Source organism: Lampetra fluviatilis, chromosome 26 (genome assembly GCF_964198595.1).
Source record: "Lampetra fluviatilis chromosome 26, kcLamFluv1.1, whole genome shotgun sequence".
Lineage (NCBI taxonomy): Eukaryota > Metazoa > Chordata > Hyperoartia > Petromyzontiformes > Petromyzontidae > Lampetra > Lampetra fluviatilis.
Window position 1 is genome coordinate 2,228,492 of NC_136300.1, and position 26,389 is coordinate 2,254,880.

General features: G+C 45.2%; 1 protein-coding gene across 2 annotated transcripts in view; it reads right to left on the reverse strand.

Moving 5' to 3' along the window:
• Positions 1-26,389, reverse strand: part of DUS2 (dihydrouridine synthase 2) — a 143,094-nt gene that overhangs the window by 41,057 nt on the left and 75,648 nt on the right. For both annotated transcript variants that reach the window (XM_078868507.1, XM_078868508.1), the window contains one exon: positions 1,698-1,763. In XM_078868507.1, the coding sequence (XP_078724633.1) occupies positions 1,698-1,763 (66 nt within the window). The remainder of the gene's footprint in view (positions 1-1,697; positions 1,764-26,389) is intronic.

The following is a 26,389-nucleotide window of genomic DNA, read 5'->3' on the forward strand; positions in this document are numbered from 1 at the left end:
TGATCCATAGGCCTGTGATTCACTTTGTTTAAAAAGCAATACTTTTAGGATAAAATGTTACCCGACATTCTCAATGCCTTTCGTCACCGATGTGCACATTACAGAGATACTCACCAGTGAGTTTAGGGAATTCAAAGTTGATTGTAGAGAACGAGTGGGGCCAGTATACAGTGGTACGAGATGTACATGCTTCCACTAGCGCAACTACTCGGCAGCGTCCCGAAGCATCCGTGAGAAAACACATCTATGGCAAGCGCACGGCAAGATGCCGGGCGGCTGTCGGGAATTTTTTTCATGGACACTGCCAAAAACACAAGCGGATGAGGAGCGGGATCGCCAAATTGCGCATAAAAGACAAGCGCGGAGCGTTTATAATTAGCAGCGCACACGCACAGTAGCGCGGCACTGCTTTGGTTAACCCGGCTTTGACCACCGCCGTTATTGACGTGAAATCGTCTCACGAACCCCCCCCACCCCATCCAACGTGTTATCAACAAATTGTCAGATTTTTTTAAACGATGAGGAGTAACGGTGCCTTGTTCATGAATCAATGCTGAATATTAACAGAGCAGCATGTGAATCGTATGGGGAATACGGCAGCTTGGCAAGGCCTTTGTCCAGTGGTGGGTAAAGATAGAACATGGCTGACTACGACGACGACGACGATGATGATATAACACGCAAGATTTGGAATGCAAATCAGTGAAGGCATTTAATGGGGTTCCTTTTCTTGACCAACTCCCATCACGGAGGCGAGCCGAAGCAATTATGACGAACCTCTCGCCGCCATCGATTGAGCATGCCACATTTATTATTTCGTTGCCTGTTCAGCGCATTACACTCTACCAGAAAAAAAGGTTACGTCTTGAATTGCAATACGGTGCAATTTTCATAAATACTAACAATACAATGTCAGTGAATTCTGTTGATTTATCCGGGGGAAATAAAAAGAAAATCACGTCAAAATTGCATGACGACTTTTCATCCGTTTTCAAAAGCACGCCACGGTTTTGTACATTTTCAATGACGGCTAAAACTCGTGGGCAAGGGCCCATCAATGAGCAAATGATAATGCTTTGTTCTTTTCATTATTTTACAAAGTGCAATCATTCCAATTGTGTGTTTTTTCATGAGTTTGTTGATGGTACAAAACGCACTGTGGCTTGATACAACCGTCCCACTTCACATTTGTCTCCCGGCGACCAACATCACTTTTGCCGTCGTGTTTTTTTTTTACTGGATTGCAAAAAATGCTAAACCGTAACAAGTCCCCATTTAACACGGCGCAAAGATGATTGATAATTTCCCTGCGCGACTGATAATCGCCCTGTGTGACTGCCGTTGTTTTAATCGCCGGGCCAATCTGCCCGTTTAATTGTCCGTGGCGTGGGGGATGCCGCCATCGGTGTGATGGTTAGCGCAACGGATCTGCAAGCCAGAGGTCACCGGCTCTCAAATCGGGTGATGTGTGGTGGGGTAGAGCGTGGGTATACCCACTCTGGCCAGTGTGGAAAAGTAGGCCAAATACCCTGTGGAGGGGCTCTCTTAGAGCTCCGTGGAGTGGAGGCCCTTCTGCCAGAATTGGCGTGAGCGGACAATTGCAGGGCTGCGCCTTTGCCTTACTTTTAATCACTCTTGACATACAAGTGACATTTTCTCCAAAGTGGTAATCTTCTGGGGATGTCTGGCAGACTTACCGAAGGCAGGATTCTTATCTTGCACGTCACAGGCTTCGAAATTCCTTTGACGAGCTTTGTAAGAATCTGAAAGAAGTAGAAACGTAATCATTAGCGTTGATAAATTACAGCCCACTGTCGCCTCCATTGCTGGGTGAGTGTCTCCTCCCTGCCATGTGGGTCATTGGGAGTAGTTTGACCATACTTCACCACACTGGTTAGGGCGGGTTGTTGGAGGAGTGGAGGGGCCAAGCGCTGAAATCAGGTCGCTAGTATTCCTCACGTAGTGCGATAACCACTGCACCACCACTCCCCCCCCCCACAGTAAACACAACTCATTGAAATACAGCATGGAGCTACACTTTAAGAAACCTCTGCTCTCACAAAATATATTATTTACCGAGTACAACTCATTTTTTATACATTCCAGAAATACAAGGCCCTTTTCAGTCATTTGAGGTCACCACTGTACTCTCAGGGCCATGCTTTGCCAGGCGATATATGCATTTCAAATACATAATGAGTATATGTATGTCTGTGTGTCTTTATATACGTGTGTATGGGGGGCCAACATACCATTCCTAAAAGTGGCGTGCTTATTTTTGTTTTGCATTTGACTAAGAATGCCAACATCCACACACAGATTCAAAACGTGCAAAACGAGCCCATTTATAAATAATGTGCATATATATTATAATGTAAAACGTCTATCAAAATTGCATTTGCGGGTTTCAATTGCTCATCTGTGAATCAACAGAGGAGTTTACTTTGTGAACTGTAACCGAGATGATTCATGCAATACTTTATATATTGATTAACATTTGAATAGAAAGATAACAATTTATTCAACTGAAGACGAATACAACAATGGGGCCTTTTGTCCACAGGATTGTGACCACAAATTATACAATCCAACCCGAGTTTGATTTATTTATTTTTATTTAGTTGAAACATAACACTATGCAACACACATTTTGTTCCTGGGGCGTAAGTGTTATTTCGTAATTGCGTATACCTAAAAAGTATAGAAAATGACTATTATTCCCCACAATCATTTGCTTCTGTGACCAGGACAGTGATAGTTTGAAATTGACCTATTTTCAATGAGAAAACGGGCGAATTTGTGTATTTTCGTTGACATTAAGTCAGAAAAAAACTTCATATGAATCAAAATTAATATGTATTTATACTAAAGTAAAACAAAAATGACTACAAAAGATTTAGAAGTGAGTTATTTTTCTCGATTTACAATTATACTGTAAATCTCTTTCACGAATCGGCCCCCAAATGTAGTCTCCCATCATGTTCTCGTTATACTGTCCTTGGTAAAATCACTTTACCGAAAAAACCTAAGAATATGCATCCTTGCAGTCACGAAAGCTTCAAATATAGAATCAATCTAGTGCCCACACAGGAGTTAAATTCATCGCTCCATCTCTAGTAGCAACGTGCCCTGCCCAGGCACACTTAATTTCATAGCAGTCAACGCGATGTCTCTAGCTTGTGTATGTCCTCCAATCCACGTGTTTCTCTTTCTGTCTCTCAGTTGGAATTCCAAGCATGCCCCTTTGCATCCTTTCTTCATGTACTTCTTAGCTGTTGTTCCTTTTGCTTTGTCAATGTCCGTATTTTTTATCCATGCGTCACAGCGGGTAACAGACACTGATTGACAACTTTGTTTTGCAGGCACGTTTTGGTGTTGCATTTGATTACTAAGTTCTGTTTTTTTGCAAAGCGCTCCATCCAACCTGTTCTCTTCGGCCTCCGTCCTTTGTCGTGTTGATAACGGCACGCCATGTCTTCATAGGCATGGTGACTCAGTGGGAAATGATGCAGTCATCGAAGCCCTTATAAACCCAGGCTTAAAACATATATTTTTCGAAATAATAATAAAAAACATTTCAATGGGAATACTGAGATTGCACAAGGAAAGTATAGAAAAAATGCCGGACTAAGAGGCACGCTCTCAATGACGATATTCCCAGAAACATTATGGGACATTTTATAGAAAATATACTTGAAAAACTTGAAATTTGCTGATGACGGTAGTGATTGTAACATACAATGGAAATGAACTCCAGGAAATGAAAAACTTGATAAAGAAGGCTGGAAAGTGGGGCTCAAGATAAATATGAGCAAAACAAACGGAAGATACGACAAGCCTGGATAATAGTTTAAAGGTGACGGTACGAGACCCGCTCAGAGCAGTTCTTGAAAGCGGACAGACCAAATCATACACACGAATTGAAAATAATAGATTATCACGAACACACGGTTTGATAATAATAGTGCATGATAATTGGTTCTTTACCCTTCTATCTGGCAACAAAACTGACACTTTTTTTTGGTGTCAGTTTTGTTGCCAGATAGAAGGGTAAAGAACCAATTATCATATTTTTACTGGCAAATGAGGTTCCCATAGAATAATAGTGCAATTTGTAACACTGACAATATGTCACAGGTAAGATTGACCGTAACTTTGTGGTGCGGAGCCAAGATGGGTGTCGAATGCCAGGCTAAAGAGGTGCCTTCATGTGTCCCTGAAAAGTCGGCCGAGGTTACATTTTGCGAACGTGGTCGTGTTTTGGGTTAGACCGTGCACACGTAAATCTGTCGTACACCCATCTCCACCCGTCACGGTCAATTTGTAAGGTTTATCACGAGAACAAAAAAACGCGTCAATTAATTCTTACCTCGGCACACCCGGTGTCTTGGTGAGCAAACCCACGTTGAAAATGTTTTGTCCGAATTTTAGCTGGTGCTTACAACCAGCAGTACGACACATTTGCATCTCATTTGTTCTTTTGGTAAAGTCACGTAGAAGAGAAATAATAAAATAAAAAAGCATAATAAAATACAATGTTAAATTTTTATTATTTTATTATTTCCCTTCTACGTGACTTTACCGAAAGAACCAAGAAGATGAATCCCTGCAGTCACGAAAGCTTTAAATCGAGACACATTTGCATTTATGTAATCTAACCCAAAACACTTTACCACGCGTAATAACGGTCGCGGAAGTCTACGCGTTAAAACAGCATAAAGATCACTTGGAATCGATCACTCAACGTGTCGATACGCCCATTAACTTTCACCATCTTTGGCTGCGTCATTCGGCTTCGCGGTGCCTGGGATTATAACAACAAATAAATCCTCACGCTGATTTATTTTGTAAACGCATCATGCTGGGCGCTGAGCGAGCGATGAATCGACACGTGAGAAAGGTGTTGGCGTGCTCCTGCAGTACGAGCCAATGTGGGAGTGGAGAGAAGCTGTGGGTGGCAGAGCCACGAGCGCCGGCGTTATCGAGTCGACCGCACCATCGGCACGTGAACGTGCGCTCCCAGCGCTCCGCCGTGACTCACTCTCTCAACTATTTATTCATCCGCAAGCTACTCTTTTTGGCACCGACGCTTTCTGGCAGACAGACCTTTGCCTGCGATGCCACCGCCATTCCTCTTTCCTGTTTAGGAGGCACGAATTATACGTGAACAGAGGCAGTCCCCGGCTTACAAACGCCCGACTTACGAATATACGCAATTACGAACGAGCTTCCACGAGATAGTTGGTTTTAACCATCCGACTTGAGGACGTGACCTCACACTTGCGAACGGAACCGTGGAAATATTGACAGTGTCTTCTTATTTTTCCATTCAGGTGGTCAGAAATTTGCATTTTATTCATGTATTTACCATATTGATTTTACCCCAATATACAGCAGCTACTACAACGGTGTTTCCTCCCCCCAACTCAATTTCCTACAACCGTTCTGCAGTTTGTAAACTTGTTATCTCTAATTCATGCTTACATGTAGTGTTTTTGTGACAAATTCCGAGAAATGTACAGCGTTACGCTTCACATGAGCAATCTTCCCCGGGTGGAAATGACGGGAACATGAAACGAGTCTCGAGTCTGCTGATCTGGCGAATGATGCTCAATAAAGAACGTATTAAAAAAATGTACGCGCATTTTTTCACCCGCTAATATTTCACACGCTCAGAATCGCAGAACGAAAATAATAGCAACAAAAATGATCAACAAATTCATCAATTACATTGTGGCCTTAAAAGGAAAACAAAAACAATATAATAGGAGACGTGTCGGGCAATAACCCTTCTTCACGGCACAAAAAAATAATAAGAGTAGTCACTTGTTCACCCCACACCTCTGAATCTACGGAAGTTATACGCGTAAAAATAAATGTGTAAACTTCAACTTTTTTGGAGGGACTGTGCATCTATTAATACTGTATAGATTCTTCAGGTTACGATGCACGGCATCAGGTTATCTTGTCGGAATCAATGAGATTTTTTTCTTCTCCTATTCGTACATGTCGCGTGTAAATGGGGGTCAAGCCGTGCAGCCGCGCTTGAGGTTCTTCCATTCACCGGATTTTTATGGAAAAAAGAGTCGGATCGAAGTGTCCGGGTGGCATTCAGATGTCAAAACTCCGAGGTGTCGTTTTGGGATCCTGGTTTCCAGCCACCGGGCGATTAAAACGGGCTCCCAAGTGTCCCGTGAGAAAACGACTCAGCCCAATCACCAATGACTTCAACAAAGATCCCCGCATAGACTTACGTAGCGGAGCGTAGACCTGACATGGAGACTCACAGACTTACACAGAGACCCCCTCCGCATACTCACAAAGATGCCCCATGCACTTTTATTGGACAGGTTATCATTAAGCCAAAGTGCTCAAGTGTGTAGGAGAAAATGTGTGGTTTTTCCACTTAACTAGGCTGAATTCCACATCTGAAATTAAGGTTTCGTACGTTGCTAAACGCTTGCTTTGCTAGTCGATGCGGCCGTCCACTGGTAGTTATGAATCGTCGATGACGAAACAATGCACCAGTTTCAGAACCAGAATATTTATTTATGCTGGAGGAATCCGATGAGCTATTAAGCTATTTTTTGAGCGATGTCCAGTAGGTGGCACGGGGTCAGACATTACAACAACCAAAGATCTTCTTGGTTCTTTCGGTAAAGTCACGTAGAATGGAAATAATAAAACATAATAAAATATTATATTATTTTATTATGTTTTCTTTTTATTATTTTATTATTTCCATTCTTCATGACTTTACCGAAAGAACCAAGAAGATGAATCCCTGCAGTCACGAAAGCTTTAAATCGAAACAACCAAAGAGTACAAAAGCTGCTACACAATGAGCACAAACATCATAGCAGAGTCATAATACACGTTTTTGGGTTAGATCGCGTTATTTATAAATGTGTCGTAACCCTCCACCACCCGACACGGCCAATCAATAAAAAAGTGTCACGTTGACAAAAGACAAATAGTTCACTACTTTAGCCCACCGGTGTGTTGAAGAGTGGAGGGTTACGACACATTAATAAATAACGCGATCCAACCCAAAAACTTTATTATGAACAATATTGCTCGCGAAAGCCTACGTGTTAAACTGATCATAGCAGAGTGCTGGCAAAGTGCGCCCACTATGGTGTGCAGATAAAAAGCAAGCCACTCGAAAGGTCTTCTTACTGCCGACCAAGCCACAAATGCGTGCCCTTCACAGTTGTACACAGGGATTTCTACAGACGTGAACATTAAACTTCTGTTCATTGACAATTTCAATATCGTGTTAAAAACCTGCGCCCAAGCCGAAGGCAACTCATCAGGGGCTTTAACGTTGTGAAGGGAGCGGCTTCTTTTGTCATCCTGGCTTCAAAGGCAACAGAAACACCGCACTGAAGTTGCACTCACGTACTTCAACAAGAGTAGAGAGTTCTCCAGCTCTTTGAGGGCCTCCAACACTATTGTGAAGCTTTCCTAATATAGTTGAAAGCATTTATGCATTAGTTCTGTCCACCTGTCTGTGCCCAATGACGATTCCATTCTTTTTCGCTTCTCACCCCCTTACACTGGAACAAACTGCCCCGACGCGTCGAACAATCGGCGGCGCTCTACAATTTTCGTTCTTCCCGTAAAACTCAACGTATTTTCGCTCGCTGACTCAAACTCCTCTCGACCCTCCCTCCCTTTCCAGTCATGAAAACCACGTCCCCTTTCCCAACTTCCCTCCCCATTTATCACGCTAGCTCACCATTAACCATTCACCATTCATTGTCACTTTCATCATCATCGTTCATTTCACTTATCATCATAATCATCACGTGCTACCATCCTTCTCATGACACTTCTGCTGTACGAATAGTTCACTCTTTGTTCAGAGCCTCGGTGAAGCCACTATATACATTAAAATAATCTAAGAAGATTTCCCGTTGCGGTCCGGAGGGGAACGTCATTATCGCTTATTAAAAAGTGAATTTCTGAGAACGAATGCGCGTTGAAGAGTATTCCAGAAGCCACGACAATTCTATACTTTTCCTTCCTTGTCATATTCAGAAACCAGTAAAGTCAGGTGCGGCACCGTGCCCATTATTTTTTCTCTTTGCGCCCAGATCGATAAAGAGTTGTTTTTGTGTGTGCGCGCTATCTTCCCGTTCATCGCTATCGTGAGTGCAGGAGTCAAGGCGCTAGAGACGATCTGCAGATTGTATGCAGGGAACATTCATCTTGTGCTTGACATCCATAAACCGAAGCTAACTTTCGCAGCCGTTTCGTTGTCCCAAAAGGAGACCTTTAGCTTGAAATATAATTTGGCAAATTCCATTATTTTTTGTTAACCCCACCTTATTGGACTTCTTTACATCCATCACCATAATTATCTACGGCACAGTTTCTTAATCTTCCAGAACTCGCAACCCAGATTTCTCTGTTCAAATCTCAATTACAGGAAGTAGTTACACACCGCACGCAATTCAATATTCCAAACAACAGCGCCGCGTGATGTAGACAGGGCAGATTCAAACGGTAGCACAGGCAGTCCTCGTTTAGCGCTCAAGGTACGTTCCTGGAGAAGTGAGCGCTAATCGAATCAGCGCTAAAAGGGGTCAACATGTCATTGTATATATTGGGATGCGTTCTCGACAGCGATATTCATTATGTATGAACAGTATGTGAGGGCTTCAGTAGGTTATCGGTAACAGTGTTGCTAATAAAACAGATGGTAAACATTACTTTATAAGTATTTTATTTACGAGAAGACCAGTATTATGTACCGTACTCATCAGTGCAGCCACCTGACGCTCACCCGCCCCAACCCGCCTTTGCACTTGCATTTTAACATCCAAAGTGATACTTTTCCTTGACACTTTTGTCACATTTCCGTAACTAACACTTCCAGGCTTTTTTTCCAGACATTATGGGTCTAAAAAGCTCACAAAAAACACTCGAATATAAGGCAAAGAGAGACCAGGGCGGAGTCAACACACCTCGGCGGGCACGTGTGTTGTTTAAAAACAGTCGAGTGCTGCGTGGCTCAGAGCACACCGTAATGACATGAAATGAGATATTCTGTAATACATTTTGGAAGAAAAAAAAACATCGCTTAAAAATGCAATCGTTACCACGAATTATGATATCTAATCGCGGGGGGTGCAGGGTGTTGGCTCAGAGCTTTCGTCGCTCTCATTGGCCGAGGGAATATAAACAGAGATAGCGACGGGGGGGGGGGATTTGCATGGCGCTGCGTGTTCTCGTGAAAAATTTTTGCATTTTATTCATTTTTTTATGTTCTCCGGGACAAAGAGCGCTGTGATGAATGGGCGTTCTACGGGGTCGCGCTAAGCAAGGTCTGCCTGTACGTTTGCAATACAACAGCGTCTAAATGCGACCTTTTCCCAAGCAGCTGCGCAGAAACAGTGGGCATATTTAAGATATGTCTGAGTTCACTAGGGAGACAAAGGCGGCCGGGCGTGGTGCTGGCCACCTACCCCGTCATGTGCCATGCCGACTTTCATAGGCGCTACTCGCTAACAGCGCTTGTGCCAACAGACTGTGAAGGCTATGCGGGGGATCTTTGTCTTTGCGGTCAATTTGACTTAAGAGAGAGCTGACCAAAACCAACGGATGTATTGTGACTGCAGACAGGCCGAATCTAAATAATCTGAACTCTCTACGTCGCACGGCACGTGTTTCACAATCGTAACATTCCGCTTGGAAACCATTAGATCAGCATTTTAAATATGATTCTAGATTTGAAGCTTTCGTGACTGCAAGGATTCATACTCTTAGTTCTTTCGGTAAAGTCACGTAGGTAAAAAATGAAATTAAAATTAATAAAAAATAAAAGCAATAAAATCACGACGTTGATACAGATCTGTATCAAGTTGATGCATATTTTTTTGCTGTGACAGTTTCACCTGAAGACGGAAGCTTGTGTTGCCTCCGAAACGTCGTGATTTTATTGTTTTTATTTTTTATTAATTTTAATTTCATTTTTTACCTACGTGACTTTACCGAAAGAACTAAGAGTATTTTAAATATGAGTCAAGGATGGCTGGGTACGGTGTTGATCACCCACTCGCATTGCGTGTCGCGACAGTCCAATCACTACTCTTCTGCAGCACTTGCCTGGATGACTAATTGGGGGATCTTTAGTTTTTGTTTTCATGCGAGGATGTGCGCGTGTTTCGGTACACGTGCCGATGGAGCTGCGGCGAAGTGGTTTGGCAGCCCGAGATTGATTCGCAGCCACGGTTAACACTGGTGGAGGATGATGCCAGTGGCGATCCCAAGAGTCTGATAGACTACACAGGGGATCTTTATCTTTGTCTAGCTTTGTAACAGTACAGGATGTGAACTACTGGAAATGCTAGAACTTACTCAACAAGTCTGCCTAACCTCAAGGTTATCACGCACAAAACAACACGCATTACGGTTACATATGTAACACGATTTTTTGTTCCTGGCTACTAAGTGTTATTTCCTAATTGCTTATGCCTCAAAAGTATAGAAAATGTATATTATTCCCCACAAACTTTGCTTTTGTGACCAGGACTTTACGTAAAGGAAAGACACAAATGCACACCACGTATTCTCATTGAAAATAGGTACATTTCAAGAGATTACTGTCCTGATCACAAAAGCAAAGTTTATTGGGTATAATAGCCATTTTCTGTACTTTTGAGGCATAAGCAATTGGAAAATAACACTTACATAGTGCTATCAATTAAAACGATTAATTGCAATTCTCTACAGAACAGATGCAATATCTACGCTGTGGCCCGTGGTGGCATCACAGGATTACATGCCACACTACCCCTGTCACGCGCACAGTGCACATCCACGCGTCCCTGCACGAGACACGCACATCCACGCGTCCCTGCACGAGACACGCACACACACGCGCGTGCACGCGGATCATGGCTTACACACGAGACCTGGAGGGCCATCGCGAGTAAATACAACACGATAATCGGACCCGGACACATCACTCCAAGACAAGGGGTGGGGGTGGGCGCTGTGGGCTTTTATCAGACATCTGGTTGATGACGGAGCAATGAGACCGCAGGGTCCCAATTATGCCGGCGCACACCCAAAGCGCGACGCTTTGAGGAGGGCGCACTCCCGTTTTCGGAGCGCCACGGTAAACGGCACGCAGTGTGTGGGTTTTTTTGGATTCGGATAAATGGCTTAGAATGTGCGGCGGGGGTCGTCCCAGGTCGCCACGGCTCGCGCGGCGAGGTGCAGCGGCGGGCTCGCTCGTGGGTGTTGAACTCCCTGCGGCCGACGGCTCCACGTGGAACGTTTCTGAGCCTCGGGGGCAACAACTCCGCCGTAGATTCAGAGCTCGACGTCGATGCTTGCAGTTCTGTGACGTACATGAGCTTGTTTTTTTTCCGTATCCCAACCCCACAGGCGCCTGCACAAGTCGGGAGCTGGGTAATTAACCCTGGAAACCCACCCCACCCCCCCCCCCCCATGACTGGCAGCGTCCTCAAGATCAACGGCAATGTTATAAACACGACGGGTATGCGACGGATGGATTTAAAAAAAAAAAAGTCAGCCATTGCCAATCCACCGCTGGATGAAGGCCTCCGCGCCACGGTGTCGCCATCTCTCACGGTCCTGCGACGTAACGATCCACCGAGCACCTCCAAGCGGGCTGAGACTCCATCGCTTCATCTTGCACGGGCGTGCGCCTCCCTTTGTTCCCGTGCCTTTAATGTCACCAAAGTATATATATAACCTGCTCGTGTTCACTGCGACCAAAGCACCCAGAATGCACCGAATACTGTCGGGTTTCATAAGTTAGGCACGCTTGAAGCTGGATACTGCTTGGATGGTCGACTGCCATGCACAACAGGCTGCGGAGCTACGCGGTAGGGTGTAGATGGCAGGGATGGCAGAAAATTCCATGGTTTTACCGTACTTCTACACTGGAATACCTATGCTCCCTGCCTTCACTAACGCGCACTGAGCGGTGTGGTGAAGTATGGTAATAATAATCCCCATTGTCTGCACGGCGTGGGCATGTCTTCATCCAGCAGTGGAATGGCAAGGAGGCTGTGCATGTACGTGTTCATTTAGCACCGTCTATTTTGTATAAGCTCATAACATTCCGCAAAAGTTACGCAATATTTCTTCTCATTGATGTGACTGAAATGCAAAGTAAAGAATAAACAGCATGAAGCATAAAAATCCATGTGCCCATCCGTTCCCTGCGTGGGTATTTCTGTGTTCCACCGGTCTCTCATCAAACACCCATCGCAATGCCATGCTTGTCGTGCATTTGCCAAGATGCTGATATGATGAACACTGCTGTACATCTGTAAAAAAAAGCGCTTCATAGCTCATCGGACTCCTCCTGCATAAATCAACATTCTGCTTCTGCATCGCACGCAGAACAAATGGCTCCACACAAGCTGAATCTTTCCCGCACAATCAGTGGCGTAGTGACTACATTATCAGCTCCAGGGGTACGGCAATCGGTCAGGTGGGGCCCCAGTATTTAATTTGTCTCGCACGGTCACACCGAGGCTATTATATATTGCGCCTCCTCTTGCCTAACCACATCGCTATGCTCACGGTTAACGCTGTAAGGGCGCTCCATCTTCGCAAAGCGTGATCTGACGCAAAGGGCCCGATCCAGCCCTGCTCACTTCTCAACCCGCCGCGCGTCCGAACGTGTCCATACGCTTTCAAAACAGCCAAGTGGACAATCCATTTTGAAATTTGTTGCAGAATCTCGAAGCGTAAAATATTTCGTGCAATTGGACACGAGATAGGAGGGCATCATTGCTTGAAGCCCACGTGATAAATTACGTCAGGGCGGTCATGAAGCGCGATGTCGTGCGTTCGCTGAGATGCCGATTTTATGAACCCTGCTGTTTAACAAAAGCAAATGTCATTTGATCAGTTTACATGATAAACTGTCTGAGAATAAAATATATATTCGCGGAGGTTGAGGCCGAACTTTAATTTGGAAAATTACCATTATTCAGGGGTTTTTATTTGCCTCATAAATGAAAGTGCATCTCATTTAAAGTTTTACTCTGACAGTCTCTGTTTTGATTGCCATTTCTCTCAGTATTTTTTTTACGCTTTCCAAATAAGGTCGAGGGGCATAAATCCACAACGCTTTCTCTCTGTCCCATTATTTTACACGAAGACGGGCAGACATGCTACAAAGCATTTTTCACCAGGGGTAGGGCTATGTGAACAATGGGGCTGGAGAAAGTTTACCCCCATGGCAAGGGTTGCCATGTGAACAGACGAAGGAGACAAAATCTATTGGCAGAATCCCAGCACTGCGGCCCTGGGGGGAGGGCTTGTGAACACCCCGTGTTTGAAAGGTTGGAACAACGCATTGATTCCTCACATCCATATCGATTCTCAGGCCCAGCGACGCTCGCATAGAATCGCATGTTTCAGAAGCAATGTGTTTCGATACGCTTAGACGGGGAGGTAAGAGCAGCGAGAGATAGCGATGCCTTTGGGAAGGCCTGCAACCAGCAGGGGGCGCCACAATGGAGAGATGTTAACTCTCTTGCCTGGTATGTAGGAGTTAGTGGGTTCAATCCTGACCCTGACGCCTGCTGCATATTTGGGGTTTGCGTGTTTTCCCCGTGGCCGTGTGGATTTTTCTCCAGGTCGTCCGGGTTTTCCCTCCATATTTAGAATCAATACGCATTCAGAGTATTTTGGCTGCTATAAATGTCCACGTGATATGAGCTATCATTTGTGGCCGGCCGCTTCTGAAAGAGAGCGACATAGTTTAGTTTTTTTGTTTAGTTTAGCAGTGGATATACAATGGCTGATGATAATGATGGAAGATGACAAAGATAACATGTGTCATAGGCTCGCCACACCCCGACAGCCACTGGAACCTCTACCGTTCCGCCACAATGTAAAAAAAAAGCATTGGATCAAAAGTGGTCCGGTGGCTCAGAAGTTGGAGAGATGAGCCGGCAAGACTGAGATTTTGGGTTCAAATCAAAATCCGTTCGTGTGGGGGTGAACGCCCTGGCGTTCACGCGGCAACAGTGGGCAATCACAAATGTGTGCAGCACAGCTGCTAATGTGGGCACAGCACAGCGCAGCGCATCCGCAGCACCCGTGTCAGACGGAACCGGCTGCACGCAGCGGCTCAAAGAAGACCGTTCTGCCAGTCTGCATTTTTTTTCTATCCACCCGTGACAATTTCTATTTACCTTTTCCACAGTCACTGGAGCGGAAAACAAATTAGTTTGAGCATAAATATGTATAGGTGTGGCCCATCATCTCCTGGGCGTCTGTGAAAAAGAGCTTCATAGCTCATCGGAATCCTCCAATCTCGATTCTGATGAAGATTCTGAAATCGGTTTTGTAATGATGGACCTTACCTGATGCTTAGTATATAGTGCAATACGTATATATGCAAAAGAAAGTAACATCGTTACTGCCAAGTGGTTTTAGATCAAGGTTTATAACATCGGTCGATGTAATTTAAAATGTAATTGTATTTTTTTTTCAAATCTTAATGTAATTGGGGGAGCGGTAGTGTAGTTGTCCGCGTGCTGCGCTACGAACCTGGTGACTCAAGTTCCGATTCCTGCTCACAACCAACACGAGCGATGATTATCTGAACTTTATCTTGGGCCTCCCGTAGGCTGACTCAGCCTCAAATAAGTACCTCGTGCTATGTGTAAACATCGCCACTCAGGAGACAAAGGCGGTCGGGCGTGGTGCTGGCCACCCACCCCCTCGCGTGCCGTGCCGGCCTTCACAGATGCTCGCTAACAGCACTTGCCCCAACAGTCTGCGAAGGCTTTAAATGGCTATGCTTTCCTTCATCAATCCACTGCTGTATGGAAGCCTTCCTCCAATAGTGTAGGTCAGGACAGGTGTTGGACCAGTTTGCCACGCGGGTCATTGTGGGCTGTTGAAGCGCAGGAGCCCAGGTTGGGTTCAGACATTGCGAGCCACTGGTGTTAGCCATGGCTGGGAATCGACCTGAGGTTGCCGGTGTTAACAGAGCATAGTGGTCAACCGTCCCAGCCAGTGTTCTGCATTATTTCCACTCAAAATCCAAACGTGTTTACCAATCCTCCTTTAGCCTGTAAATGCACACTCAAAAACCCGCCAATACCTTCGCAAGTCCAACAAATTGCTTTCTCCACGATGACGTTATCAACCAGTTTAAGTCTTAACTGGCTGTGATGTTTCCATCCTACCACCTTCTGATGTTAGTTGTTATTTGTGGCTTTATGATTTTACATTAACAGGTTAAATTGCCCACAACTAGCACAGTCACCTCGCTCGCCGAGCTCGACGTTGCTGCTCTGCGATCGCCCATCAACATGCTGATTTCAAACATTAACATTACTAGCCCCGCCCACTTCGTTTATGACCCGAGGCCTACAACCTATATAAACAGTCTGCAGCTTTCCTCCTGATGACGATCGCTTGTGTTGTGATCGAAACGTCGTAGTTTTTTGTTATTTTTTTTGGTTATTTTCTTCGAACCTATCTACGTGACTTTACCGAAAGACCCAAGGAAAATTAATTCCAAACAACTTTAATATAGCACTTCAAGGGAAGCACAAAGGCTTTTATTCTAAATTGAAATATTACACACAAAGATGAGACTCAATGTGAATTACGAACTCTATTAGAAGATGCTGCTTCATCATGTCCATGGCCATCAGCTCAAACAAGCTTGCAATCACGGTCCTATTTGGTTTCAAGGATCCTCACATATTAGGATCCAATTATTTACAGAGACGCCTTCTCCGTGGCGTGCTTTTATAATGGGGCACTTGCAATGTTTCACCGTGGTGGCTCTGAATGGGATTCCCCCCCCCCCGACCATAAAATGGGGTTGTCTGCATTACGTACACTGTATTTGCACAATCTATTAAGCAAGTGGCCCAACTGTACATTCGTGTGAACGTACATCATTGTGCACAGAATCGGCGCTAGACAATTTAGCCAATTTCAATTTGCTGCTCTAAATTATTAATTCCCAGAAGGATGTGCGGCTGATGTGATGTGTGTAGCAAAAACACATTTTTTTTTGCGAAGAAACAAATATGAAGAAGAGGCATTATTGTCTGTTCAACTCTTTTGTTCAGGATGTAATTTTGTTCCGTGGATTATCCAAAGTGATGGCCAATCATTATCCGCGGCGCCTCTTGTTCCCACACGTTTGCACCGTCTCTTTCGATTCGCGTGTGCTTACGTCTCTGCGAAGACTGAAATGTGAAGCTCACTTGCACGCGTAGAGAACTTTATCTGACGCCTCTTGCTCTCGCACGATATTTGCACTGTTCTTTTTTATTTGTGCGTTTCTCATTTTACGCCCGTTAAATGCCTCGTTTGCTCGTCGCGCAATATCCCTCGGAAAATAGCCGGGCGCACTGGCTAACCGGAATCATCATCCGTGTGACAAATAAACTCAATGCATCTTCTTGGTTCTTTCGGTAAAGTCACGTAGAAGGGAAATAATAAAATAAGATTTTATTTTTTTAATTTAATTTTTTTAATTTTATTATTTCCCTTCTACGTGACTTTACCGAAAGAACCAAGAAGATGAATCCCTGCAGTTACGAAAGCTTTAAATCGAAATTTAAACTCAATGCAGTTAAGTGTCGAGCAATGACCCACACCTAACAGGAAGGGCCCTTGTCTATAAACATTGATCAATTCCCCAGCATTGCTTTAAGCAAGCCTGACTTCTGTTGATGACACAACGAATGTCGAAACTGGTTTGCTTTAAACCAATGATGATAAAAAAATATATATAATGCACTCCCAGAAGGCTGTGCAGCTGATGGGATATGCAAAAAATACGAAAACAATTGTGGCGACACACATGTGCCAAACGCATGTTTGTTTATCATTCAACGAATAAGGTGTTAGTTGAAAGCTGATGGCACGTAGTGTATGCTGGGACATTTTTTAAAAGTTGTTTATTGGCCCCAGTACTTATCTATTTTACCATTTACAAAAACATTGCATGATGCACCCCCCCCTTCAAAATCATACACCGGATAGGCATATTTGTGTGTACAGGAAGTCTCGATTATCCATGGACAGATTATTCTGGGCTGCAGATTAAACTTGCTTGTGATTTATCTTTTTTATCTATCTTTATGATTCCAAATAGATGTTTGCACGCTACACAAACCACTAAATAATTCTGCCTTCCCGGTTTCTGACCCGAGGAAGCCTGGACGCAGTTCCAAGCGAAACCCCCGTGTCCACATTTAGTTCTGACACATCGTTCTTCAATTTACCGGCAAGCCGCAACATTCATAATTGACCCACTAAACGACCTTGGGTGGTGGAGGGTTACACGACGGAAAAAAATTGGCGAGACCATTACACGGCATAGCCCCAAGAAAATGTAAAATAAATAATATCGGCCGTGAAAACCTACGTTTTCAGTTAAAAAATATATATATCTCTCCGCGTGGTGGATTAATTATTCACTGCTCCTCACTCGACGGAGCAACATGCACGAGAGGGCAGTCACCCTGCTGAGTTGGAGCAACGGCATCAGCTCGTGCACAAGGAGTAAGGTGGAATGGTGCATCGGGAGACCCTTAAGAACGGCGATGATTTGGGGAGGTCTTCGTCGAGCAATGGACAGATCACGGTGAACGATGACGAAACAAAAACAGGACCGAAAGGGTGGGCAAAATATCCGTGATGTAATTCATGAGGCTGCATGGACTGAACGTATTGTAAATTTATGAACAACAAGAGCTCCATCATACTTGCTGGCTGATCTCCTCCTAACGTATTCCATAATGAATGACCTTGCATCGATCGCCTTGTGAATTTGAATTAATGACTGCGCCAGTCATGCCGTGTCTCCTTACCCGCTCGCGCAGTGCACGAGCAGAACATTCACTTAGTAATGTAACCTCCTCACTCATTGAGCGCACTGTGTGCTGCAACCGAGATGGCAAACTTTCAGAATGGTGCCGTCAACTCTGACGCGTGTATTTATGTTCGTTTCCGTTTTTTCCAAGTTATATACCACGTGTGCTTTTGGAGTCGTGTCACGACACAGATGTATTTCCATTGGGAATGCTGCCTGGTGAGTGCTTGGGTGGGAGACTGCTTGGCAGTGACAGGGGTTGTCGGCTTGGGTTATCAGATGGCCAGGATATGGAAGTACAGCAATGGATGTGTTCATCTGAATATAGCTTTGAATAATACCTCCTCTGATTATTATTCCTATTATCCTTAGGAAGCAATCATTCGTAATTACCATCACCAATGATCTTTCCACTGCTGAACAAAGCACTGATTAAAATATATTTTTTCTAAAAAGTTACTCTTTTTATGTATTTCCAGCATCTTATTTATTCGGATTTATACGGCGTCTAATCACGTGAAAACGCTGGAGAAAAATAGTTAAAGCGCACACACACAAAAACCTACCTTGAACTGCCCCACAAATAAAAATATATTTGCTGTGTTTCTCCTCCTTACTCTAAACACCCCACGCCACCTTCGGGACAGCCAAGTCCACTCTGCGTCTCGGCTGAAATCACCGCTATATAAAAACAAAATTGCCCATGGTTTTCTGCACATGGTCACGAAAGCCCGGGCTAAAGTATTCGAAAAGAAACGCTCGGAAGGTGTCCTCTGCAACGCAATTGCACGCCAGCGTGCAAAAATCCAATTAATAAACACAAGAATAATTTAACCGCCGCACACTATTTTAAATTCTGATTCACAGGGATAAAATACATATTTATGCATATATATAAACAATGTCAGGACGCTACCATTGTGGTGTAACGGTTATCACACTGGCCTGAAAATCTAGATGTCGCTGCGAGTTCAATCTCTCGGTGCGGCAACTGGCATAATGGTGCAAGTCTCTAAAACCCCTACCCCAACCACTGTCCACCCAGCTTTAGAAACGGGTACACCAGAGTTAGTTGATTGGCAGCTCACACGTGTGGTGGGGGAAAGTGTGAGGACTCCCACCTCTTCCAAGAAGTCTGCCCAACGTGGAAGAGTAGGCCAAAGTAACCTTCTCGACGGGTTCCTGTCTAGTGCAGGCCCTTCCTCCGGCAGTGGTGTCAGCAAGTAATTGTAGGGCTGCACCTTTATCTTGCATATAAACGGTGAGCCACATTGCACGATCCACTGCGCAGTAGCTGCTGCAAAAATCCGGAGCTCCTGCCATCTGCGTTGGTACAGCACTGCAGGTGAACTGCTGCTTCTGAAAGCTGGCAAACCATATGGTGCATTGCCCAAAAGGGCATTCCTGATAGGCCTCAACAAATGCAAAGGAAATTAGATTTTTTATTTATTTCTAAGGACAGTGGGTTCCGCTTTGTAACCGTCTTATTAAATACACACGCTCATTGTGTTGCTCGTTCATTATTTATTTAAAAAATAAATTGTAAATCCTTTTTTGTTTTACTAATGCCCCAGCCTCATTTGCAAATGTTGGCATTAAAAATTCTGCTTGGTATTCATAAGTGGCGAACCATTTTTGCGCTAACGGATAATTACTATTCAAATGTGTCACACACGTACATGTATATACGCAAACATGGATAGAGATAGTTTTTTAAACACTCCAACCGAATGAATGAAGGTTGCCCTTCATCGCAATCAATCATTCACCAGCCAACTCCTTCGCCAAGACTTACAGCAACTTCACCATACTTCACCACACTGGCCAGTGTGGTTTAGTGAAATGGGAACTTTATATGTGCATGTTGAACTTCTTTCGCACCGTACGTAGCCAAGTGTGCGAACTGGAGGTGCACGAGGTGGAATGGTTCCGGTGTCATTCACCACCGATGCTAATTAGCCGTGGCTGGGAATCAAACGTATGTGTTTGGGTTCGTGGTCCGGTGGGATAACACGACTCTGAAACCTCTGTGCCTTGCCAAACTCAGTTGTAATAACAACAACAACAACAGACTATTTGCATAGTTGTACCGCCACGAATAGTTTGCTCAACAAAAGTCTGCCAAAAAAACCCCAGAGCCGGACGAATCCCCTCGCGAGACGCGAGCTCTTGCCTGACATTTACACAGCCCTGGGCTGCAACTCACCGCAGGGAGGGAGTATATTGCGCCGCTCAACACCAAGATGACAAGCCGGTCGGTACACTGAGAAAGCCTCCTCGCCTTGCTGGGGAGATTCGAGCGCGGGAAGGGGCGCGCGCGCAAGGGAACGCGGACACAAATACAGAACGCGCACCGGCGCACGGAGCCCGCGTTTTAACGCCCGCGTTCTACCGCCCCCGTTCTAACGCCCGCGTTCTAACGCCCCCGTTCTAACGCCCGCGTTCTAACGCCCGCGTTCTATCGCCCCCGTTCTAACGCCCGCGTTCTAACGCCCCCGTTCTAACGCCCCCGTTCTAACGCCCGCGTTCTAACGCCCGCGTTCTATCGCCCCCGTTCTAACGCCCGCGTTCTAACGCCCGCGTTCTAACGCCCGCGCTCTAACGCCCGCGCTCTAACGCCCCCGTTCTAACGCCCGCGTTCTAACGCCCGCGTTCTAACGCCCGCGCTCTAACGCCCCCGTTCTAACGCCCGCGCTCTAACGCCCCCGTTCTAACGCCCGCGCTCTAACGCCCGCGCTCTAACGCCCGCGTTCTAACGCCCGCGCTCTAACGCCCGCGTTCTAACCCCCGCGCTCTAACGCCCGCGCTCTAACGCCCCCGTTATATCGCCCGCGTTCTAACGCCCGCGCTCTAACGCCCACGCTCTAACGCCCCCGTTCTATCACCCGCGTTCTAACGCCCGCGTTCTAACGCCCGCGCTCTAACGCCCCCGTTCTATCGCCCGCGTTCTAACACCCCCGTTCTAACGCCCGCATTCTAACGCCCGCGTTCTATCGCCCGCGTTCTGACTGGCACAGCACGAATCGCGGCTGGCAATCGAGAGGATGTCAAATAAAATGCATGTTTTTCCACCTCTTCCGAAAAAGTGCGTGCACCTGGGACTTAATATCGGTATACATCTTGGCCGTAGGTTTATAAGTATTATTTGATGAGATTTGTAGTCTCCGTGATAATACGTGAAGGCTCGTCGGATGATCGCACGGTACATCTCCCTGGTACGCAGATGAACAATCAGAATCAGACATTTATTTTCCAGCGACTAAAGACCGTTGAGCTAGGAAGGTCTTGTTTGAGGGCCACTCGGTCACAGGCTACCTGATTGCCTTACAAAGACAACGTCTTCAAATTCTAGATTTGAAGCTTTCGTGACTGCAAGGATTCATATTCTTAGGTTTTTTTCGGTAAAGTCACGTAGGTAAAAAATTTAAAATAATAAAGTAATGATAAAGCATGATAGCTGTATCAATACAGCTATCGTGCTGTGATGGTTCCACCTGAAGACGGAAGCTTGTGTTGAATCTGAAACGTCGTAATTTTTATTTTATTTTTATTTTACTTTTATTAATTTACATTTTTTACCTACGTGACTTTACCGAAAAAACCTGAGAATATAACGTCTTCAAAGATATTAATAATCATTCCATTTAAAGTGTTTTTCATAAAGGATCTCAAAGCGCTGAGATCCAAGATACCTCCTGGCAGCCGATTCAATCAAGACGGACGTGTTTACCGTACGCTTGTGTAAGCACTACACGCATGCCAATGAAGCCAAGCAAAAGTTTTCGTCCCTATTTTGAAGTCACTGTCCGAAAGTCAATACCAAACTGGGCCCCTACAATGCAGTAATGTACTTAAGCAAACCCCCACACGTGGAAGGATATTTCGTGTATGCCATGTTGAGCAATCATCCCATCTCTAATTTTAGAGTCAACATTTGGAAATTACAATACAAACGTTATGAAAGAATTGGACAATTCCAGGCACACATTTTCATACTTGTTTGTAAAATGCAGAGCAATAATGAATATTCGCTGATCGTAATTGTATTCCTCTCATTATTAGACAGCAATCGATACTGATTCTAAAGCTCCTGATACACGTATGCAAATCCTGTGGGTAAGAATCAATGTTTCTGAAATTCATGTACGTCGCACGAAACGGTTCACTTGACCCCCAGCAATCACTAGTGGCCGCCACATACAACACCATGTCAATAAAAATAATAGATTCTTCATTCGAATCGTAAGCCTGAATTGGGCGACAATAAATCGATTGTCCAGGCGGATGAATCATTACACAGCACTGGCAAGATACATTAATGTGTTTCACAACAATGAGTTGAGTTTACAGTATTCTCTCATTATTTGCGAGGGATACGTTCAGGAGATGCTTGTGAAAAAGCACATTTCACGGATAGTGATATTGGCCTACGAAAACCTTTTTTTAAATAATTACCTTAAATAAATACGCAAATAACTTTCTCTCTCATCACTTGATTTCATCACTTTAATGCATCACATTCTCTTGCATCAATTCATCTCTCATCACTTTACCGCTCATCACATTATCTCTCATCACATTATCGCTCATCACTTCATGTCATCACTTTAGCTCATCACTTTCTCGAATCACGTTCTCTCTCATCAATTTCTCTCCCTCTCGATGCAGTCAAGTAGAGTTCCAGATTGGATTCGCGGATAGCCAAAATCGCAGATTGCAAGATGGTCCTTCCCATTTCGCCACCTGGCCTGGCTATTGTACACGGGATATCCGCAGTGCGTGAACACAGCAGTGACAAAAAACAAAGACAAAAACATCAACATTGCAGAGAACGATTATAGGCTCCTTAAAATATATTTGCACAACTAACAAACGAGGTATTTAACGGTTGTAAAGGAAACACACGCAAATCTAAAAACAGTGCAAACATAATATCGGCGCAAGAGGCAAAAGAGAAAAAGAAATCAGGTCCAGGTGAAAACTCAATATGCTAGTCGAATAGGTGCATTGTGAACAGGGACACACAACCAATGTAACCTCGGGTTAAACTTGTTTTTTCCCTCGTTTGAGATATTAGTATGACCACGTACAGCATATATCACTTGCAGTTATTACGACTGTCGCAACGGAAAAGCTTGTTTGTACGTCGGCAGTGGGGGGGGGCGACAATGGCTTTGTCTGTTTTCCAGGAATACTCCGGTAGAGCAGTTAATTTGGGGCCCTGACAATGACACAAATGGCTTGGGCTTGTTTTGCCCCCCTCTGAATGTGAACGAGCGAGCGAGCGAATGAAGCAGCCGAGAGAGCGGTCTGTGCGAGGGGCAGGGCGGTGCTGCGCAAAGTCACGAGCCCGGGGCGTGCTGCTGAGCGACCCCGGGACGTCACGTCGTAAAGCCTCGCGTGACAGAGCCACAGCGAGCCACAGTGAGGTACGGAGAGCCGCAGCGAAGCGCAGCGAGGCAGAGCGAGCCACAGAGAGCCACAGAGAGCCGCAGAAAGCCGCAGAAAGCCGCAGAGAGCAGCAGAGAGCCGCAGAGAGCCACAGAGAGCCACAGCGAGGCACAGAGAGCCACAGAGAGCCACAGAGAGCCAGAGCGAGGCACAGAGAGCCACAGAGAGCCACAAAGAGCCACAGAGCCACAGAGCCACAGCGAGGCACAGAGAGCCACAGAGAGCCGCAGAGAGCCGCAGCGAGGCACAGAGAGCCGCAGAGAGCCGCAGAGAGCCACAGAGAGCCACAGAGAGCCGCAGAGAGCCGCAGAGAGCCACAGAGAGCCACAGAGAGCCGCAGAGAGCCACAGAGAGCCACAGAGAGCCGCAGAGAGCCGCAGCGAGGCAGAGCGAGGCACAAAGAGACACAGAAAGCCACAGTGAGCCACAGAGAGCCACAGCGAGCCGCAGCAAGGCACAGCAAGGCACAGCAAGGCACAGAGAGCCACATGACCACAAAGCCCCCCCCCCCAATGCGCTCTTCATCTTTAGATGTGCGAGCCTAGCTCATCCATCTCGGCCATTGCAACAGCAGCGTGTCCTCAAAACACCTATAGCAAAACAAAACACCTATAGCAAAACAAAACACCTATAGCAAAAAAAACACCTATAGCAAAACAAAACACCTATAGCAAAACAAAAATGCTATCATTTCCGTGAAGATCAAGTCGCACGGTGGGGGGAAATGCAGCTAACAGAATCTCAGCAGAGCTTTGCATGATCATATTCTATTGATTGAGCTTCGCGATTTTAAAAATTTTCCCCCCCAATTATTTTTTTTGTTTTCTCCCCGACCCCCCCCGCCCCGCTCGGGACATGATATAGCAGCTCACATTATTTTACAGGAAAAGAATTACACTTGTTAACTTCATTGGGAAAAATAATAACAATACAAGATGAAATAACAAATAACCGGCGAGTCTGTGTGCCGAGGGGCGAAAGGGCAAAAGGAGAGCTTTGGGATACAATTACTTACACTGTGGGGGGGGGAGGAACAGGGAGATGTGGAACAGATAACATTTCACGTAAAAACCAAGGTGCCTGCTTGCAAAGCTCCCATAAGACAGGTGGGCACCGAAAGGTTACGAGTGAACATCGCTAATCCGTCCCCGGGCGTAGGGGATAGAACACGACCGACAGCGGAATTATTCCGTAACGTGGCGCTATGAAGTGATCTCCACCGGTGGAGATTCAACAGACGACTTGCGGGAAAAGTGGAAGCGAAAATTCGATGAAAAGAGCCGACTCGTACTGCGCGGTTGATCCCAGGTGTTCAAAAGAGCGGCCGCATTATACATTCAGTTCGGCCACATTTTAAAAGTGATGTTCTTTCCAGTGATAAGCCCACGATACTAACTCTAGCGTAGCAGACCTGTGGTGAGGTGCGTTGGGATTTAGTTATCATCGTGTCTGAAGTTAGGTTAAGATGGCGAGTTTCTAGGGATAAGAAGGCCAAATCTCTGCACGCCTGGTGGAAATAATTAAGACCCTGACCACGTACGGCTCGCCATAATGCACGCTCGAACTTTCCCCCACCCGTCTGGAGGCATCTTTGACATCCCGGGGCGAGCCAAGGGGGAGTAGAGTACCCAACATGGCGGTCATTAGCACGAGGATAAGACCCAAGCAGGAATTTGCATCACGAGAGTCTGAAATATGTGGATGAAAATTTCAAGGCCGCTCAAGGGTGGAGGGCCAATTTACTACGGAGAAAAGAGGGTCCACCAACCGGCCAGTTTATTTAAAGAATAATCACCTTCTTGGTTCTTTAGGTAAAGTCACGTAGAAGGGAAATAATAAAATAATAAAAAATAAAACATAATACAAATATTCTCACGACGTTTCGGCCACAACGCAAGCAGCCGTTCTCAGGTGAAGAACAGGTCTGTCGGGAAGACAGCGTCTGAACAGGTCTGTCGGGAAGACAGCGTCTTCAGACGCTGTCTTCCCGGCTGCTTCCGTTGTGGCCGAAACGTCGTGAGAATTATTTTATCATGTTTTATTACTTTATTATTTCCCTTCTACGTGACTTTACCGAAAGAACCAAGAAGATGAATCCCTGCAGTCCCGAAAGCTTTAAATCGAAATAATAATCACGCCAACTTATAAGGGGGCCCCCGCCCAAATGGCATTCAGCTACGGGCCACCTCGAACCTCCGGACGGCCCTGGCGGTCTTGCTTTAAGGTTATCTGCAGATGGTCAAGCAGAGCTTCTCTACTAACTGGGCAAGAGAAGATCTAATTTTGAAGCGCTGTCGCTGGTATCCTCGGCAGAAGATTACGATCGATGAGGCGTGCGTTCATTTCAGACGTCTCAGTGATATCTGTTATACTTAGAAACAGGCATTTAGATTATCTGGCTGCTATACATTTCCACGTGATAAGCCATTTTGTTGAGCTGTCATTTTTGTGGCCAGGTCGCTTCTGAAAAAGAACTAATAGCTCAGTTGGCTTTACCTGGTAAAATACAAAGATAGTTTCGTTTCAGTTAGTTTATTTATTTTTAGTGATTTACTTACCTTCCTTATACTTTGCACTCCCATGATTTTCTTGTATTTTTTGTTGTAACTTTCTGACCCGCCCCTCCTGAATATGTGAAAAAGAGCTTCCAAGCTCATTTGATTTCTCCAGGGTAAATAAAGATTCTGATATTTAAAGAGGCAAATGTCATGCGATTAATGTTTTTTCATCACCTCCACCCTAACAGGTAGGTATGTTATAATTTACCCTTCCATCCCCATCTTCCACGCCAGTTTGATTTAAAATTAGATGTGTTCTCGTCTTGTTTTCACAGTCATGTTTGCACCGTTAACATGCATTTCACATCATCATCTAGGGCCTATGCACAGCTGGATGAAGGCCTTCTTCCCAAGCCGTCGCCGCGTCATGCGTTTATGCGAAGGAGCGATCCATCCAGTGCCACACTCACATATAATTTGGACGTAAGGTGCATCAATTACAAATAACCAATGATCACATGCACAAAGCAATGTGTGTGTGTGTCTGTTTATATAGAGAGGAAAGGTAATGGAGCCGTTAGCACGCTAC